The 20,878-nt window shown below is 39.8% G+C and overlaps 1 protein-coding gene and 1 pseudogene across 5 annotated transcripts in view; one reads left to right on the top strand and one right to left on the bottom strand.

Moving 5' to 3' along the window:
* ENTPD7 (ectonucleoside triphosphate diphosphohydrolase 7) overlaps positions 1 to 20,878 on the bottom strand; it is a 61,635-nt gene that overhangs the window by 15,136 nt on the left and 25,621 nt on the right. For 3 of the 5 annotated variants that reach the window (XM_061207617.1, XM_061207703.1, XM_061207743.1), the window contains exons 8-13: positions 15,628 to 15,761; positions 12,086 to 12,252; positions 7,611 to 7,935; positions 5,217 to 5,302; positions 3,353 to 3,514; positions 537 to 1,845 (exon numbers count right to left, since the gene is read on the bottom strand). In XM_061207617.1, the coding sequence (XP_061063600.1) occupies positions 1,614 to 1,845; positions 3,353 to 3,514; positions 5,217 to 5,302; positions 7,611 to 7,935; positions 12,086 to 12,252; positions 15,628 to 15,761 (1,106 nt within the window). In that variant the 3' untranslated portion in view covers positions 537 to 1,613. Of the gene's footprint in view, positions 1 to 536; positions 1,846 to 3,352; positions 3,515 to 5,216; positions 5,303 to 7,610; positions 7,936 to 12,085; positions 12,253 to 15,627; positions 15,762 to 20,878 lie in introns of those variants that run through there. The other 2 variants (XR_009703024.1, XM_061207822.1) reach the window with 2 other exon arrangements.
* On the top strand, positions 8,435 to 11,045 carry LOC133090826 (receptor-binding cancer antigen expressed on SiSo cells-like; annotated as a pseudogene).

A 20,878-nucleotide genomic window follows, 5' to 3' on the forward strand; every position in this document is an offset into this window, starting at 1 on the left:
TTTCACCTACCAACCAAGAGTCAATATACTTATTTTCAACCCAGTTTATTTCTAGGAGGATTTGGATTTATTTTTCTTGGTTTTATGAAGCACTTAATTCCTTTCTGCTCCCAGTATGGAATTTATTTTTTAAGAATTCCACTTTCTTTTCCCTTTAAAGTCAAGGACCTTTCCCCTACTCATGTAATCCTAGAACTCAAAGCTGACAAAAAAGAAAACTGTTTTAACCCTGGGAGCATATTCTTGGGCAGGACATTTAAGGCTACATAGAGGAATGGTTATTAACGTATAAAGAAGGTTCCACGGGGATGAAAAAGAAATCCTTGTGCAATTTGAAGGTTAAATGCAGAGAAAAAGCAAAGCTCCTGAAGGGTAGGAGATAAACAGGTAATTACTATGGCTTTTTCTCTCTCCCCATTAATGGAAATGCTGTTTATGACTGAGAACTCTCTTAAGAAATATTCTGAAAGTTGCCAGGTAGATGATTGACAGATTTATCTGTTTATTCCAAAGTTTGGGATTTGCTTCTTTTCAAATATTCCAAGAGTCAAATTGAGAGAACTTCTGTTTCTCAGAAAAACATTAATAAATAAGAGCTTGGATTTTATTGCCTTTGTCCACTCTCCTGATACTGTTCTTTCCTTCTTTAAAAACAATCCAAATGCATCCCTTCCCAAAATACACATTGATTTTAGCAGTGAAATAAAGGAACTCTTTTTTTTTAAATCTTCCCACATAAGGACTCATAAAAATAGTCCTAGAGGACAGTGACCTGAAACCAGACAAATCTAGGTCTCCAATTCCCATCACAGTTTCTCCAACCCTACAAGCACACTTAAGGTTCAAAAAGAAAAATTAATGCCCAAACAGCCTGTGAGACACATAGACATGGAAAAATTTTCTATCCTGGTCTTACCAGGCATCAGATAACATATTGTTAAAATCATCAATGGACCATTCATTTAGAAAGGGTTCTAACCTTTTAAAATCACAAACTAACATCAGCAACAGTATGTCAGGGATCTTGGACCACACTCACAATGGCTTCTTTGTCGAGTAAGCAAAGAAGCTGTGTTATTTTGGTTGCCTGGAAATTCTTATCTGTTCCGCTGAACTGCAAAGATCTTGGATCCCTATTAAAGGCTGTGGATCTCCACATAAGTGATATCTCTGTTACAGAGAAAGAAGGGGCTGCTGCACTTGCTAGAATGTCTTCGGCTTTGAATCAGATGCTCCAAGTTTGGTTTCAACCAGACTTCCAGTGTGCCCAATGCCAAACTTCAAGCTTTAAGCAAGGGGAGAAAAGTCTAGATTCCAGGAGCACACCAGATCACTCAGATAAAGGAGTAGAAGCATGCTTCAATTGGACTAAAGTTGGTTCCCTTTGTTAGCACCAATCTCTCATTTAGTTCTTCATAGACTAAATTACAGCTTCTCTCAGAGAAGAGGACCTGGATATTGAGAATGAATTAAAGTAGGTATTAAAGTAGAAATTTCAAGGCCAAATATCCACAAAGTCAGGCAAAGCAGCATCTGAGGCCAGTACCAGAAAGTGGTGGAATTCAATGGGCAGCAATTCTGAATACTTGAGTTCCCCTAGAACCTGTCCAGCCTCATGGCCCAACCTGTACCCCAATCATGGGCACCACCTCCTCGATCCACAGTAAGTCCAATGGGGTTGAGGCTCGACTTTGTCGGTGGTGAATTCGGCGTAGCCGCAGAAGGTACAGGATGATGGCCAGTAGCACCACCAGGATACAGGCAAAGAAAAGATAGTGGTTGTACACAAAGGAGAGACGGAACCAGCTACCATGGGCCTGTCGGGCACCTTCCTGCCGTAGATCCCTAAGGAAGAAGGTGGAAAGAAATGTTAGTTTAGGAGAGAAATATTTATGCCGATTTAAAAGGCCCAGTGGTTTTACCCATTTACTCCATCCATGTAAACATGCTATAATACCAGCTCCACAGAGCAAGCAAAGCTGAAGCATGTCCCCAGGCCCAGAGCTGGTATGTGCGATTCCTTCTGTACCTTCCTTTCCCCGGCCTAGAGGGAGCCTCACAGGCCTACCCCCTCTAGAATCTGGGGGCAAAATTAGAAGCCAAAAAAATGAACAGTAAGACAAGACTGGTCATCTGTCAAATAAGTCTTAACAGTGACCCCATACCACCCTGGCCTACACAGTTTGTAAATATGGTGCTAATCAGAGTAGGGTGGCCCCTGAATCTAATCAAGAAATCAGAGTATATCTAAATCTTTAAAAAAAAAAAAGTTGCTGTGCTTCCTGAGGATTTAGGATTTATCTAGAGAAAGCTGTCACTTAATCAACTGTATTGTAAACCGAAGAAAAAATAGACATGTAAACCTAAGTGCAGTGATCTGTCTAGAACAGAAGCCCTTCTCTCATGGTCCAGATACCAGATCCATTTTCATTCTGTTTGACCTGCAGTGTTTTTTAAAAATGAGAATCTCCAAACAGAAAGACCACATATAAAATATGGATTTCTGGCTTCTCGACAAAGGAGAGCTGGCAAATGCTGGGACAGCACTTCTGCATGACGGTAATCAGCCTTTTGTTTGGGGCACATACTCTCCAGTTCCCCACTTCTCTCACCGGCCTGGCTTCTGTATTGAGTTTAAAGAAACAGGCACCAAAGATTAAGAGTTCATCTTAGTTTATCTGAAATAGTCCAGAGGAGAGAGCACCTAAAAATTATCCCAGATATCTTATGGTACATAAGAGCAAGACATCCCCTAAAAGCATCTCATGTCCTTTGTTCTAATTCTGGCCCACCAAAAAGCCTTCCAAGTCAATGACATGATCTCTAGAGTGACTCAACCCATTAGGAAAGATTGCTGTATAGGAACAACATATCCCAGTCCTCTAGTCAGATAGAGATAGTTCCAGAGTAACTTTAGTTCATCAGTCAGTATCTTAGAAGTTGTTAGTAAGAGCTCAATTCTAAAGACTGATTTGTTGTAGATAAACAAAACTGAATTCCTGGGAACTCCCTGGCGGTCCAGTGGTTAGGACTTGGCGGTTTCACTGCCGAGGGCGTGGGTTCAATCCCTGGTCGGGGAACTAAGATCCCACAAGCCACGCGGCACAGCCAAAAAAAAAACACTGAATTCCTGAAATTGCAAAGAAGAACATACTCCAGACCAATAATTCTCAGACTTCTTTCTGTTTCACCATGCCTGGTAAGTAATAGTAGTTTCACGTGGCAGTAATAAGGGGAGTTTGGGTGGGGTTTTTTTTGTTTTTTTGAGGGGGAGGTTACTTAAGAAACCTATTCTGAGGCACCAACTAACATCCTCTGAGCTCAAGATGCCAGCTTGGTCAGTCCACTTTACCTGAGTGGTAAGAAGCGTGTTTTATACAAAATGGCTCCCAGTGTCCACTGAACCTCTCGGTCATAGACCAGCTGGGCTGTCTGCAGATTTGGGTAGTCATGGGGAAAGTGGAATCCTTCATGAAGAACTTGGTACATCCAAGCTGACTTAAAACACTGATATCTGTGTGACAAAAAATAATTAATTTTTTTTAAAGAGAAAAAGAGGGACTTCCCTGGTGGTGCAGTGGTTAAGAATCTGCCTGCCAACGCAGAGGACGTGGGTTCGAGCCCTGGTCCGGGAAGATCCCACATGCCGCAGAGCAGCTAAGCCTGTGCGCCACAACTGCTGAGCCTGTGCTCTAGAGCCTGCAAGCCACAACTACTGAGCCTGTGTGCCACAACTACTGAAGCCCGCATGCCTAGAGCCTGTGCTCCACAACAAGGGAAGCCACCGCAATGAGAAGCCTGCGCACCGCAACGAAGAGTAGCCCCCGCTCGCCGCAACTAGAGAAAGCCCGCACGCAGCAACGAAGACCCAATGCAGCCAAAAATAAAAATAAATTAATTAAAAAAAAAAAAGAAGAAAAAGAAAAAAAAAAGAATTCGAATGCTTTCTGCATATTCCCACTAGATGTCAAAAAGACCTCTCTTCCCCCGTTTCACCTTCCTCACCTCTAGGTGGAGCCAAATCTGAGCCTCCTTTATGTTAACATTTACCGCAAAAGTGAAGAACACCTCTATGCAATGTAATAACACTATTGTGAGTACGTTTTACTTTTCTTTTTCTTTCTTTTTTTTTCTAATAGCCCTTATCTTCAGGGAGAATGCTGAAATATCTACAAATATGATGTTTTGGATTTGCTTCAAAATGACTGAATTGTGGGGTGGGAAAACAGATGCAACAAGAGGGCTGGAAGTTGACAGCTATTAGGAGAGAAGCTGGGTGACAGATATTCAGGAGTTCATTATACTGTTCTATTTTTGTTTATGTTTAAATTTTTTTTAACTAAAACATTTATAAAATGGGAGGACTGATGAACCAAACTGGCAAAATATTGATATTTGTTGAAGCTGGGTGACAGTTACACGTGGGTTTCTGTTACTGTTCTTTCTACTTTTCTGCATGTTTGATATTTTAATAAAAATTTAAAAATAAAAAGACCACCACTTTTGATTTAAAACCACTTGGAGAGAACACTTTTTGGTAACCACCAGTTTCCCTTGGCTTCACTAAAATAAGCTCACTATTTTGGCCTCTACCCTTCAGAAAATCAAAATCTGAAATAACCAAACTCTCTTTCAACATAAAATCCAATCTGTACTATCACTCGCTCTCTCTCATTCATTGTTCATACACTTTTTTAAAAATTTAATTTAATTTAATTTTTTTGGCTGCGTTGCATCTTCATTGCTGCGCACAGCCTTTCTCTAGTTGCGGCGAGTGGGGGCTACTCTTTGTCACGGTGCTTGGGCTTCTCATTGCGGTGGCTTTTCTTGTTGTGGAGCATGGGCTCTAGGCACACAGGCTTCAGTAGCTGTAGCACGGGGGCTCAGTACTTGCGACATGCAGGTCCTAGAGTGCATGGGCTTCAGTAGTTGCAGCGTGTGGGCTCAGTAGCTGTGGCGCGCAGGCTTTAGGGTGCGTGGGCTTCAGTAGTTGTGGTGCGCGGGCTGAGTAGTTGTGGTTCGCAGGCTCTAGGGCGCAGGCTCAGTAGTTGTGGCGCACGGGCTTAGTTGCTCTGTGGCATGTGGGATCTTCCTGGACCAGGGCTCGAACCCACGTCCCCTGCATTGGCAGGCAGATTCTTAACCACTGCACCACCAAGGAAGTCCCATTCATACGTTTTAAGGCCACATCTAAGGGAGAAAAGGAAGTTACTTACTTGAGTCGATGCTCATCTGCATGTGATGAAAAGAGGCCATTCTTGAATCTCTGAGTGAGTACTGACCAAGCCATGCCACAGTAATCCTGGAACAACCACAGAGAAATGGTGCAACATGAAATGGGAGGCAAACTGTAACTCTGCCACAGTCATAGCTGTTCCATTTCTAAAGTTACTTGTGGGCTACTAGTTGACAAAGGAAAACAGAAATGGCATATTCATTCACCAAACACAGTGCCAGGTCCTGGGCAAGGCAAGTCCCTGAACTCAGGCCACTGAGTGACTTGAGTGACCTGGGAATAGTCCTTTTTATTCCTATTGCCTCCACGTTCACTACAAAGCCTGCCTGACATGGCTCCTGAGCCTCTTAGGCTTCAGAGATGGGTAAGGTTAGGACCAGGAGTAGCAACATCAAAAGCCAAACAGAGCTTCATTCTATCCTACATAGGACTGACATGAGTAGGTCAAACAGATGGAACAGAAAATGGTCAAAGATCTATCACTGGCACTTCCTTGGTGGCACAGTGGTTAAGACTCCGCCTGCCAATGCAGGGAACACGGGTTCAAGCCCTGGTCTGGGAAGATCCCACATGCTGCGGAGCAACTAAGCCCATGCACCACAACTACTGAGCCTGTGCTCTAGAGCCCGTGAGCCACAACTACTGAGCCCGTGTGCCACAACTACTGAAGCCTGCGCACCTAGAGCCCGTGCTCCGCAACAAAGAGAAGCCACCCAATGAGAAGCCCGCGTACCGCAACGAAGAGTAGCCCCCGCTCGCTGCAACTAGAGGAAGCCCACCTGCAGCAACGAAGACCCAATGCAGCCAAAAATAAAATAAATAAAATAAATAAATTTATTGAAAAAAAAAAAGATCTATCACTGGCCTGCCTCCGTGTTGTAATTCTCACCAAAGGAATCATTCTTTTTGGTTTGTTCAGTAAACTAACATTTCCTGCATGTCTACTATGTGCCAGGTGCTATTCTAGGTGCCAGGGGGATCCAGCAGTGAATAAAACAGACAAAAATTTCGTTCCTTATGAAGCTTACTTTCTAGTGATGGGGGACAGACAATAACCAAATATACATGCATACATACATACATATACACATACATACACAGAGTGGGTTAGATGACGTTAAGTGCTCGTGGGAAAAATAAAGCAGGAAAGGGAAATAGGTAATATTGGGGAGGGCTGCAATTTTGTAAAGGATGGCCAAGGAAGGTGTCACTGGGACGATAACAGTTGAGTCAAAGTTAAAAAAAAAAGGGCAAACAAAATCATCTTTTACCTAGGAAAGAAAACATATTAAGCCACTAGCAGTTTGGGCAAGTAATAACTTGAGCCCTTTGATGTTCAAGGGAACAGGATTTGAGGAAGTTTTAAAATGAGAGAAAGATTCAGGCTATGGACACTTAGGGGACGCTGGAAAGGAAAGGGAATATGAGGGTATTCCTAGAGGCAAGGGCAAATACAAACCAGGTTTTCCTCAATATTTCTTAGGGACTGACTTTAGAGAACAGAATAGTACAAACACTGCAGATATTATTCCTTTTGGAAGCCTTATACCAAGCGAACCTTAGAGAATTCTAAGAAAGCAGAAGGGAAAGAATAAAAAATATAAGAGAGGACAGATCTCCCCATAAATTTTTCTGATAAAAGAGACAGATATACAAAAATTAAAAAGAGATGAATCCAAATTAAAGCAGACACTGTAGAAAGCTAGCTAAACTTTCACCCCAAATAACTAATGCTTTAAGCCTACAAGATGCTTAAGTCCTAAATGTGCTCTAAGTGAATGTTTACTTCTTCTGCAATTTAAATGCACTATCATTGCTTTTTGCAACATCTTTTTTTTTTTTTTTAAATATTTATTTATCTATTTATTTGGCTGCGCTGGGTCTTAGTGCAACATCTTTTTAATATTCTAAGTGACCCTATACCATCCTGGCCTCTTAAAACTCAAGGTAAGAAAATGAAAGTGGACTTGCCCACCTGTGTGACATCATCGCCAAAAGCACATTACACCTGGGAACCCAGTAAGGGAAAAATACCTGGAGATGACACTTTTGGCCACAAACATTAATTAAGACTATTGGAAAGTTGGAGGAAAAACCATTAACCACCATGACAATATTAGACCTGGGTGATAATCTGGGTAATAGGACACCCATGGAAACCTAAGCTTAATTAATTAGAAGGCAGTATAGCACAGCAGGTTCCTTAACTTCTCTAAGTCCACCTCCTCATCTGTAAAATGAGGGCTCACAGGGCTCCTGCCAAGAATCCAGTGAGATCATGCATGCAAAGCCCTTCGCATGGCATCTGGTACAAAGTTAGGCGTCCAATAAATGGCTGCTGCCAGGATGAGTCACTTTATTATTAATAATTTACCTGAGCAGCCTTGGCAAATGTTGGCCCGTGGTAGCGCCCACCGATGCGTAACACATCCTCTGTACAGTAAAAGAACTCGGAGAAACCGTAGAACTCGCTGTTGTTGAAGTCAATGGGTGACTGGTAGATGCCATTCAGCGAGGCCTGGCTGGTGTTGGAGCGAGCCAACAGCGGGCTCAGCATGGCCCCGCAAGCCACCCAGTCCCCTCTTCCTCGGACATGAAGGACCTGGCTGCTCCTTTCCACCACATCCGTGAGTCCCACAGGCAGGCAGGGATCTAGAAATGGATTGTCGGGACTCAGACCTGTCTTCTGGCCCAGCAACCTGTCACAATGACAAAAACAAACAAAACACATCACTACTGTACTCAGCCTCCTCTAAGATGCTTCCCAGACATCTTGTTATTCTTCTACATGACACCCCTAAAAACAAGGATGGAGTGTTACCACGTAGTTGTGTCACATGAACATTTAAATTATGCAAATTCAATTTAGAAAAAGAAAGAAATATGGCAGTGATTAATTTTGTTCAACCTTTTAGTCAACATGTATATTTCCCAATGTATAGTGAAATTGGAGATGTGATTCTGCTGTTCTCCCTCTGGTCTTCATTCCCATTTTCCTCTTAAAAGTGAAAAGATCTCACCATGCTGAGCGCAGTTCTAATGTTTAAAAAAACAATTGGGAGGAGGTGAAGTGGGAAGGTCTGAGGAGTGTCCTGAGGCAGGGACCATGGCAGTGGTGCAGTGGCGATGGGTGGCAAAAGTGACCGAGTACATGCCCAGCTCTGAGGGGGAGGGGAGGGGCAGGTTTTGATTCCCACCATGGCCATCACACAGCTCTGGTTAAATAAAGTCTGTACTTGTCTAGCAACAGTATTCTCATTCCTAAAGAGATTAATATGCAGATCTGGCCAAAGACGGAAATTAAGTAGAGACCAAATAACTTGGCCAACTACAGTTAATTACTCATCAGTTCCTAAGACAAATGTTGAAGAGTGGACTCCCTGGGATGAAGATGCACCCACAAGTGTAAAGACTGAAGGAGGAGAACTAGAACAAAAAATTTCACAATTTGTATGGAAACACAAAAGACCCCGAATAGCCAAAGCAATCTTGAGAACGAAAAATGGAGCTGGAGGAATCAGGCTCCCTGACTTCAGACTATACTACAAAGCTACAGTAATCAAGACAGTATGGTACTGGCACAAAAACAGAAACATAGATCAATGGAACAGGATAGAAAGCCCAGAGATAAACCCACGCACATATGGTCACCTTATCTTTGATAAAGGAGGCAAGCATATACAGTGGAGAAAAGACAGCCTCTTCAATAAGTGGTGCTGGGAAAACTGGACAGCTACATGTAAAAGTATGAAATTAGAACACTTCCTAACACCATACACAAAAATAAACTCAAAATGGATTAAAGACCTAAATGTAAGGCCAGACACTATCAAACTCTTAGAGGAAAACATAGGCAGAATACTCTACGACATAAATCACAGCAAGATCCTTTTTGACCCAGCTTCTAGTGAAATGGAAATAAAAACAAAAATAAACAAATGGGACCTAATGAAACTTAAATGCTTTTGCACAGCAAAGGAAACCATAAACAAGACCAAAAGACAACCCTCAGAATGGGAGAAAATATTTGCAAATGAAGCAACTGACAAAGGATTAATCTCCAAGATTTACAAGCAGCTCATGCAGCTCAATAACAAAAAAACATACAACCCAATCCAAAAATGGGCAGAAGACCTAAATAGACATTTCTCCAAAGAATATATACAGATTGCCAACAAACACATGAAAGAATGCTCGGGGCTTCCCTGGTGGCGCGGTGGTTGAGAATCTGCCTGCTAATGCAGGGGACACGGGTTCGAGCCCTGGTCTGGGAGGATCCCACATGCCGCGGAGCAACTGGGCCCGTGAGCCACAGCTGCTGAGCCTGCGCGTCTGGAGCCTGTGCTCCGCAACAGGAGAGGCCGCGATAGTGAGAGGTCCGCGCACCGCGATGAAGAGTGGCCCCCGCTTGCCGCAATTAGAGGAAGCCCTAGCACAGAAACAAAGACCCAACACAGCCAAATAAATAAATAAATAAAACTCTACCATGAATGTAATATTAAAAAAAAAAAAAAAAGAATGCTCAACATCATTAATCATTAGAGAAATGCAAATCAAAACTACAATGAGATATCATCTCACACCAGTCAGAATGGCCATCATCAAAAAATCTACAAACAATAAATGCTGGAGAGGGTGTGGAGAAAAGGGAACACTCTTGCACTGTTGGTGGGAATGTAAATTGATACAGCCACTATGGAGAACAGTATGGAGGTTCCTTAAAAAACTAAAAATAGAACTACCATACGACCCAGCAATCCCACTACTGAGCATATACCCTGAGAAAACCATAATTCAAAAAGAGTCAGGTACCAAAATGTTCATTGCAGCTCTATTTACAATAGCCAGGACATGGAAGCAACCTAAGTGTCCATCATCGGATGAATGGATAAAGAAGATGTGGCATGTATATACAATGGAATATTACTCAGCCATAAAAAGAAATGAAATTGAATTATTTGTAGTGAGGTGGATGGAGTTAGAGTCTGTCATACAGAGTGAAGTAAGTCAGAAAGAGAAAAACAAATACAGTATGCTAACACATATATATGGAATCTAAGGGGAAAAAAAAAAAAAAAGGTCATGAAGAACCTAGTGGCAAGACAGGAATAAAGACACAGACCTACTAGAGAATGGACTTGAGGATATGGAGAGGGGGAAGGGTAAGATGTGACAAAGTGAGAGAGTGGCATGGACATATATACACTACCAAATGTAAAATAGATAGCTAGTGGGAAGCAACCACATAGCACTGGGAGATCAGCTCTGTGCTTTGTGACCACCTAGAGGGGTGGGATAGGGAGGGTGGGAGGGAGGGAGATGCAAGAGGGAAGAGATATGGGAACATATGTATATGTATAACTGATTCACTTTGTTATAAAGCAGAAACTAACACACCATTGTAAAGCAATTATACGCCAATAAAGATGTCAAAAAAAAAAAAAAAAGACTGAAGGAGGGAATGGGAATGTGGCAACACAACAAAATGCTTTGGAACAAGTGGAACCTACTTTAAAGATGTGACACCACCTATAAGGAAAACTCAGAAAATTATTAAAAAGAGAGAAACATTAAGTTTTAACATCCCAGGAAGCAGAGGTTTCTCTATAGATTAGCAGATACACAAGATGAGTAATCAGTCTTCTGAACTAGGTAACTTAGATACATGGTAAAAAAAATACCAATGCATGAGAAGAAGATGATGCAGCCTCTTCCGAGGCAGCAAAAAACATGATACAGAGATAAAAGAGCAGCAAAACAACAAAGGAAGGAAATGGAAAAGGAAGCACAGTGGCTAAAGTTGGTGTGAAACTTTCATAGTAATTGTTCTTCAGATGCCATAGTGTCAGCAGGAGTGATCTGAACTCCATAACCCAAGCAACATTTGTATGGATTTAAGAGTATTTTCAGAATACAAACACACTGCTTGGTTTTAATGCATTCATCAATCATCCAGATAACAGGATTCTCCCAAAGCACCTTGAACTCTTAGGAGTTTAGACTCAGAAAAACAAAAAAGACTTATGAGACAATATTTTCTGTAACATGCTCCCAATATAAGACAATTGACTACTGTAGAGAAATTATTACAAATGGGATAAACCAGTAGCTCTTCAAGCCACTGTTTCCAGCTAAACAAACGGGGGTAAATAGTTTTATGGTGGAAAAGAACTCTGCTCTCTATTATGCTTTCCTTTAATGTGCATAATGATAAAAATAATTTTACATGCTAAAAAACCCACAACTATTTGTACATTATGGTCTAAATACTTCATCTGGTACACAAATGAAGAATCAGTGGTCTGTCCAATGCTGGAGGAAAAAATATCTATTCTGGACTTAAAGAGAATATTTTAAAGGCTAATTTTGACTACTATTTTAAAGGCTAATTTTGATTAAGATGCTTTTAATCTTTCATGCACACTATGGAACCTTAAGTCCCACGTAAGATGCAGGTCCACTGTAATTCAGCAAACATGTCCTGCGCACTTCCATGTATTGATAGAATGAACTTCCAGGAGCTACATTACACTGCACAATTTAAATTGGTGACTTAATTGATCTCACTTATCCTGTGATACCATGTCTGAAGATGGGCACAGCAAGAGGTCACCACAATAAGCCACTGTACATTTTTGAGTCCTAATAACAAAGATTAGAAGGCACTCTCAAGCAGATCAAGTGGAACTACTAATAGAGGGTCTCTAAAAGATGCTACTCCATTGGCAGGGGTGGTCAGAAAGGAGGAAGCAAGGACGTATCTATCTAGTAGGATGTAACCATTTTTTCCTAATATCTGCAGCCTGACAACATTCTATTTCAGAATAACAGATCCCATGTCAAACATACCTGTTTTTGTTAAGAGTTTCATTCATCACAAGGTCTTCATAGCGCTGCCGGGCAAAGTTGCCCCCGAATCCCAGAAAGGTTGTGACATAAACCCTATACACATGTTCAGTGTGTTGCACATCACAGCCCAGGTTGAACTCGGCCAGCAAGATCTTCGCAGCTTCTTCCTGTAATACGATGTAAAGGGAACTTTACTTTTGGCTGACTTCTAGAAAGGTATGACATTGCTAATACACTAGATTTCATCTGCTATGACTACTCTTTAAAACGTCTTATAGCATTCTTTCATCCTCACAGCATTATTTTAAACAAAGACATAAAATGACAAGACTACACAAAAAGGAACAAATCAGAGACTAAATAACAAATTAGAGACAAATACTTTCTGTAGTTAGATAGAAGGTAGAATCATTACAGATGATGTCATTACCTGGCGTGTACTTTTCTGATTTTCCAATTCTCCAAAATGGGAATGTACTATTTTTATAATCAAAAAATAAAATCCGGAGACACATAGTTTTCTGAGGCAGAAGCCTGCTTGTCTCCCTTTGCTATCCTTTTCTACTTCACCCAAAAAGAAAAAAAAAAAATCCTTTGACAAAGATAAATTTAAGGAATTTGAGAGATCATCATGAGATCTATTCTATGGCTTTTTCTAAAACTATTCAAGATGCCTTAATATTCCCTGTGACAGATTTGAGGATTAGAAAAGTTCAATTTTATTGTACCTCTGTTTTTTTGGGGTTTTTTTTTGACTTCAGGTACAGAGGTTGAATTAGTCATATTCCTCAGTTCATGGCACATTATCATGGCAAAGCCCCACTTTTGTTTTATTTATTTACTTCCTTTTATCCTCATACTCACTGCCATTCTGGCTCCTGCCACAGGCAACCATTCTAATGTGCTTAATATGTAATATTTGTTTGTATGTATTGTTGCAAAATGGGATTGTTTTGAATGTATTTATTTTAAATTTCTGAAAATGCTACTGTGCCCAGCAACTCCACTCCTAGGTATATACTCAAGAAAACTGAAAACATGTCTACACAAAAATGTGTACATGAGTGTTCATAGCAGCGTTATCCATAATAGCCAAAAACTGGAAACAACCTAAATGTCCATCAGCTGATGAATGGATAAACAAAATGTGCCATGGTCACACAATGGAATGTTATTCAGCCAAAAAGGGAATAAAATACTGATATCTGCTACAACATGGATAAGCCTTGAAAACTTTTGCTAGATGAAAGAAGCCTGACATAAAAGGCCACATATTTTATGGTTCCACAGGCAAATCCATAGGGACAGAAAGTAGATTAATGGTTGTCAGGGCTGGGGAGAGGGGAATGGTGAGTAACTGCTAATGAACACGGGGCTTCTTTTTGAGGTGATGAAATGTTCTGGAATTTGACAGTGGTGATTGCACAACTTTGTGAACTGTACAAAAAATTAGGCATTTAGGATTATTTAAAGTGTTTAAAGTGCTATTGTGTTATGTCTCTTTGTTTCTTTCCTTTCTTTACTAAGCACAAAGATCCATTATATTGCTATGTACACATCTAATTTGTTGCTTGCAAATATACTTTCTATACCAGTGTTGCTTTCTAAGTCTGCACACACACAAAAAGCCATTTGTTTAAGACTTTAAGGCTCAATGCCACCTGTCACCTAGTCCTTAGTATCAGAACCATGCCTTCATTTTACCTGTTGAATACATACTAACAAATATAGACTAAACAGTCTCATAACTTAGTTCCCCAAATCTGCAACCCCACCACAGACAGTCTCTTCTGAATGCCAAACCCACATTTTCAACATACCCAATATTGAACTGCTTGGTGATAGGACTTCAGAGCTAAAGACCAGAAAGATACTCTCACCTAAACCATACCTGTGTGCTTAGCATCAACCCTGCCCTTTCCCCTGTGGTCTCTCTCTCTCAGTGACTAGGTTCTTCACCCTTCCAGTTACCTAAGCTGGACCCTCAGCATCTGGCCATCCCTTCCTGCCCTACCCACATCACCACATTACACTGTTTTTTTACTCCAAAATATCCCTTGAAATCTGTCCCCTCCCTTCCATTTCCACTTACACTGTCTAGTTTAGCTCTTTAGCACTTCTCACCCAAGGTTCCCCGACCTACAGTTTTTTCTCCTACTGACACCAAAATTATGTTCTTAAAAAACAGATTGGAACTCAGTCACACAATTAACATAGTCACAAAATTCAGAGCTGGGGACCTTCAGAGTTTAATTATTTCACAGATGCTGAAACTTAGGCCCATATGACTGCCCTATTCAAAAACCTTTGCTGGTTCCCCACTGTCTACAGATAAAAAAGCCAAATCCCCTAGCATGGCACCCAAGACTCCTTATGATCTAACTTCATCTTATCTTCCCAGCCTTCCCTATTACCATACTTGAAAATCCCATACTGCAACAGGCTATTCATCATTACCTGGACATTCTGGGCTCTTTGCTGTTTTCTGTGCCTCTGTGCATACTGTCACCTCCATGCAGATGGCCTTCCCTCAACCTCCACTATGCAAAAGCCTACTATCATCCAAGGCCCAGGTAAATACCTTACTTTCCATGAAGGCAGCATGGAAGGCTCCTATTCAAGCCTTTGCAAAAGGGGTTGACCCTGCCAGTTCCCACATTGCTGTGGCTCTCTGTTTAGACCCAAGGTTCTCAACCAGAGGTGATTTTGCACCCCCAGGGGCATCTGGCAATGTCTGAAGACACTTTTAATTGTCAAAACTGGGAGTTTGGGGGAAGTACAAGTGTTGCTGCACCTGATAGAGGCCAGGGATGCTGCTAAACATCATATAATGCACGGAACAGCCCTCCACAACAAAGACTTATTCAGCCCAAAATGCCAATAGTGCCAATGATGAGAAACCCTGGTTTAGATCAAATTACAACACTGTCATGGTCTGCCTGTTATCACAGGCTGTCTCCACTGATAGATTATAAGCTTTTGGGGGCAGTGTAACATGTCTTATTTCTTGCACATACTAGGTGCTAAAAAGTGTTTTATTTCTTTTTCCTCTGTATGATGCAACTTCTCCCTCAAAATACATTCTTTACATTCTAGTCAGGTAAGGAATAACAGAAGCACAAGGATGGAATCATCAGTAAAGGAAAGGGAATAACGTTTAATTAACAAGTATGTAACAAATACTGTACTCCAGGTTTTATATTATCATGTTTAATCCTCAGGCAACTCTTCCAGATAAGTAGTATAGTTATAATTGCTAAAATGTATTAAACGTTATTACATGCTGGGCAGCCTGCTAAGTGCTTTATACACATGGTATTATTTCATCCTCACAACTTTATGAAGTAGATACTATTATTATTCTCTTTTTACACACGAGGAAACTGAGGCTCAGAGAGGTAACCAACCCAAGATAACACAAGCTAGCAATGATCTGAACCAACATTTGGACCCAGGCCATTTGGTCTAAGTCCAAACATAGTGCCCTTCCTTCTCAAAGACTGGCATTCCTAGCCACTGAATTCCCCCAAAAGGTAAAATACCTGTTGTGGAGAAAGGACAGAAGTTGAGGTAGGAACTTCATAAGCAATTTGGAGAGAGGCTCCTCCCATATCCAGTATCCCTACTGTCCTTCTGCGTCCTGTTGCCAATTCCTGGGGAGCCTCGGCATCTGATTCTGAAATAAATAAGGGAACAGAAGGGGTCTAGTAATTAAAAGCCAAAATTAAGTTTAAAGGGAAAAAAACCCCAGAAATCCCTTAAAAAATTGAAAGCAAACTGAAATAAATTAATTTAACTGTACCAACTATATATTATACAGAGAAGATTTAAGTGACTTAAAACATGGTATTTTGACTATGTATCTCTTGTAGAATATATCTTAATGACAAAAGAAACAAATAACTTAAACTGCATTCCAGTAGTTTTATTGGTAATACATTATTGGTATTATTATTTTTAAACAATTAAACATATATTATGGAATAAAGTTAAATAAATGTTTATGTAAATAGCTTTAGGAACAAATATTCAGCATAAGAGAAAAAGGATTTGATTTTAATATAAAAATCAAAGAAATTAAACAATAATCTTATAATCTTAAATATGAATCAGAACTATCACTACGAGATCATGATTTATTTTTCTTTTTTAAAAAATACACATTTCCTAGCTCTGTCCACTGAAAAGGCCTAGAAGCGATGATAATCCAGGAGCAATGAGCACCGCTGTTGTCTACACCACAATCTCTAAACATCATTTTCCACTAAAAGAAGCAAGGGCTCCTTAAAAAAATGGCCAGTGCTAGGGTCTAGAGTAGAAAGAATACAAGATGAGCATAGAATACCATGGTGTGCCAATATGCCAGGGAAATAGAAAAGACTACTGGGATCATGTTAAAAGGGTACAAGAGCCGACTTAAAGGTGCTCCTAGTGGCCAATGATGGTAAAATTTGAGCACCAAAAAGAATAATGATGTGATGGACTGCAATGCATCAAATAAATTAAAATCCGCAAGTTCATAAGGATACTGAAAAAAAAAATTCACTGGTTACCTTCAGAAGTTGCTAGGACACCAGCTCATTATTCAAAAACTTGATAAATAAAAGCAAAGAATCAAGGGTTCATTCTGTCGTTCCCGTAGGAACTACATTTCAGGATAACCAAATGGCTAATGAAGAAAATTTCATTATATAAAAATCCTAACTGTTAAATGCAGAAAGAATGACAGAATTAGAAAAATCACCATTCTGCAACCTCTAATGAGAAAACAAATCTAAGTAATGATCACAATTGGCTGCTATAACCATTAGGTGAAAAGTGGATGGAAAATTTTTATAACAGATCAGATCAGACTGACAATACCTGAACCCTGAACACTTGTTCAGTCTTAACATGACTAAAAGTAAGACAACCAGATATTACAAAACTCCTGATGTGATACAGCAGGAAACAGCACCACCTATGATTTATTCTTGCCAAAAGAACTGAATCTGAGTCTAATCAAGCTTCTATACCTAACCTCCAGTTTACAGAACAAAAGCAGGGGAGGGGATGAAAAACATGTTAAATATCCCACAAAGATTCAGTCAACCAAATCTAGAATGTGGCAAATTCATTCCATCAAGTGACCCAGTTTTGGTTATTTTTGCTTGTTGGGTTTTTGCTGTTGTTGTTGTTGAATGATTTGGAAAAAAGAGTTGGGGGGGAAGGTTAACTGTTATAGATTAAAAGAGACCTATCAATCAAATGTAATTTGTGATCTATGTTCAGATTCTGATCTGAACAAGACAACTACAGATAAATATTCTTTTCTTTTTTAACATCTTTATTGGAGTATAATTGCTTTACAATGGTGTGTTAGTTTCTGCTTTATAACAGAGTTAATCAGTTATACATATACATATGTTCCCATATCTCTTCCCTCTTGCATCTCCCTCCCTCCCACCCCTCTAGGTGGTCACAAAGCACAGAGCTGATCTTCCTGTGCTATGCGGTTGCTTCCCACTAGCTATCTATTTTACGTTTGGTAGTGTATATATGTCCATGCCACTCTCTCACTTTGTCACATCTTACCCTTCCCCCTCCCCATATCCTCAAGTCCATTCTCTGGTAGGTCTGTGTCTTTATTCCCGTCTTGCCACTAGGTTCTTCATGATCTTTTTTTTTTTTCCTCATATTCCATATATATGTGTTAGCATACGGTATTTGTATTTCTCTTTCTGACTTACTTCACTCTGTATGACAGACTCTAGGTCCATCCACCTCACTACAAATAACTCCATTTCGTTTCTTTTTATGGCTGAGTAATATTCCATTGTATATACATGCCACATCTTCTTTATCAATTCATCCAATGATGGACACTTAGGTTGCTTCCATGTCCTGGCTATTGTAAATAGAGCTGCAATGAACATTTTGGTACCTGACTCTTTTTGAATTATGGTTTTCTCAGGGTATATGCTCAGTAGTGGGATTGCTGGGTTGTATGGTAGTTCTATTTTTAGTTTTTTAAGGAACCTCCATACTGTTCTCCATAGTGGCTGTATCAATTTACATTCCCACCAACAGTGCAAGAGTGTTCCCTTTTCTCCACACCCTCTCCAGCATTTATTGTTTCTAGATTTTTTGATGATGGCCATTCTGACCGGTGTGAGATGATATCTCATTGTAGTTTTGATTTGCATTTCTCTAATGATTAATGATGTTGAGCATTCTTTCATGTGTTTGTTGGCAATCTGTATATCTTCTTTGGAGAAATGTCTATTTAGGTCTTCTGCCCATTTTTGGATTGGGTTGTTTTTTTGTTATTGAGCTGCATGAGCTGCTTGTAAATCTTGGAGATTAATCCTTTGTCAGTTGCTTCATTTGCAAATATTTTCTCCCATTCTGAGGGTTGTCTTTTCGTCTTGTTTATGGTTTCCTTTGCTGTGCAAAAGCTTTTAAGTTTCATTGGGTCCCATTTGTTTATTTTTGTTTTTATTTCCATTTCTCTAGGAGGTGGGTCAAAAAGGATCTTGCTGTGATTTATGTCATAGAGTATTCTGCCTATGTTTTCCTCTAAGAGTTTGATAGTGTCTGGCCTTACATTTAGGTCTTTAATCCATTTTGAGTTTATTTTTGTGTATGGTGTTAGGGAGTGTTCTAATTTCATACTTTTACATGTAGCTGTCCAGTTTTCCCAGCACCACTTATTGAAGAGGCTGTCTTTTCTCTTTATCAAAGATAAGGTGACCATAAGGTGACCATATGTGCGTGGGTTTATCTCTGGGCTTTCTATCCTGTTCCATTGATCTATATTTCTGTTTTCGTGCCAGTACCATACTGTCTTCATTACTGTAGCTTTGTAGTATAGTCTGAAGTCAGGGAGCCTGATTCCTCCAGCTCCATTTTTCGTTCTCAAGATTGCTTTGGCTATTTGGGGTCTTTTGTGTTCCCATACAAATTGTGAAATTTTTTGTTCTAGTTCTGTGAAAAATGCCAGTGGTAGTTTGATAGGGATTGCATTGAATCTGCAGATTGCTTTGGGTAGTATAGTCATTTTCACAATGTTGATTCTTCCAATCCAAGAACATGGTATATCTCTCCATCTATTTGTATCATCTTTAATTTCTCTCATCAGTGTCTTATAGTTTTCTGCATACAGGTCTTTTGTCTCCTTAGGTAGGTTTATTCCTAGGTATTTTATTCTTTTTGTTGCAATGGTAAACGGGAGTGTTTTCTTAATTTCACTTTCAGATTTTTCATCATTAGTGTGTAGGAATGCAAGACATTTCTGTGCATTAATTTTGTATCCTGCTACCTTACCAAGTTCATTGATTAACTCTAGTAGTTTTCTGGTAGCATCTTTTGGATTCTCTATGTATAGTATCATGTCATCTGCAAACAGTGACAGCTTTACTTCTTCTTTTCCGATTTGGATTCCTTTTATTTCTTTTTCTTCTCTGATTGCTGTGGCTAACACTTCCAAAACTATGTTGAATAATAGTGGTGAGAGTGGGCAACCTTGTCTTGTTCCTGATCTTAGTGGAAATGGTTTCAGTTTTTCACCATTGAGGACGATGCTGGCTATGGGTTTGTCATATATGGCCTTTATTATGTTGAGGAAAGTTCCCTCTATGCCTACTTTCTGCAGGGCTTTTATCATAAATGGGTGTTGAATTTTGTCGAAAGCTTTCTCTGCATCTATTGAGATGATCATATGGTTTTTCTCCTTCAATTTGTTAATATGGTGTATCACGTTGATTGACTTGCGTATATTGAAGAATCCTTGCATTCCTGGAATATACCCCACTTGATCATGGTGTATGATCCTTTTAATGTGCTGCTGGATTCTGTTTGCTAGTATTTTGTTGAGGATTTTTGCATCTATATTCATCAGTGATATTGGCCTGTAGTTTTCTTTCTTTCTGATATCTCTGTCTGGTTTTGGTATCAGGGTGATGGTGGCCTCGTAGAATGAGTTTGGGAGTGTTCCTCCCTCTGCAATATTTTGGAAGAGTTTGAGAAGGATAGGTGTTAGCTCTTCTCTAAATATTTGATAGAATTCGCCTGTGAAGCCATCTGGTCCTGGGCTTTTGTTTGTTGGAAGATTTTTAATCACAGTTTCAATTTCAGTGCTTGTGATTGGTCTGTTCATATTTTCTATTTCTTCCTGGTTCAGTCTCCGCAGTTGTGCATTTCTAAGAATTTGTCCATTTCTTCCAGGTTGTCCATTTTATTGGCATACAGTTGCTCGTAGTAATCTCTTAGGATGCTTTGTATTTCTGCGGTGTGTGTTATAACTTCTCCTTTTTCATTTCTAATTCTATTGATTTGAGTCTTCTCTCTTTTTCTCTTGATGAGTCTGGCTAATGGTTTATCAATTCTGTTTATCTTCTCAAAGAACCAGCTTTTAGTTTTATTGATCTTTGCTATTGTTTCCTTCATTTCTTTTTCATTTATTTCTGATCTGATCTTTATGATTTCTTTCCTTCTGCTAACTTTGGGGGTTTTTTGTTCTTCTTTCTCTAATTGCTTTAGGTGCAAGGTTAGGTTGTTTATTTGAGATGTTTCCTGTTTCTTGAGGTAGGCTTATATTGCTATAAACTTCCCTCTTAGAACTGCTTTTGCTGCATCCCATAGGTTTTGGGTTGTTGTGTCTCCATTGTCATTTGTTTCTAGGTATTTTTTGATTTCCCCTTTGATTTCTTCAGTGATCACTTCATTATTAAGTAGTGTATTGTTTAGCCTCCATGTGTTTGTATTTTTTACAGATCTTTTCCTGTAATTGATATCTAGTCTCATAGCGTTGTG

This window comes from Eubalaena glacialis, chromosome 1, assembly GCF_028564815.1.
Source record: "Eubalaena glacialis isolate mEubGla1 chromosome 1, mEubGla1.1.hap2.+ XY, whole genome shotgun sequence".
Lineage (NCBI taxonomy): Eukaryota > Metazoa > Chordata > Mammalia > Artiodactyla > Balaenidae > Eubalaena > Eubalaena glacialis.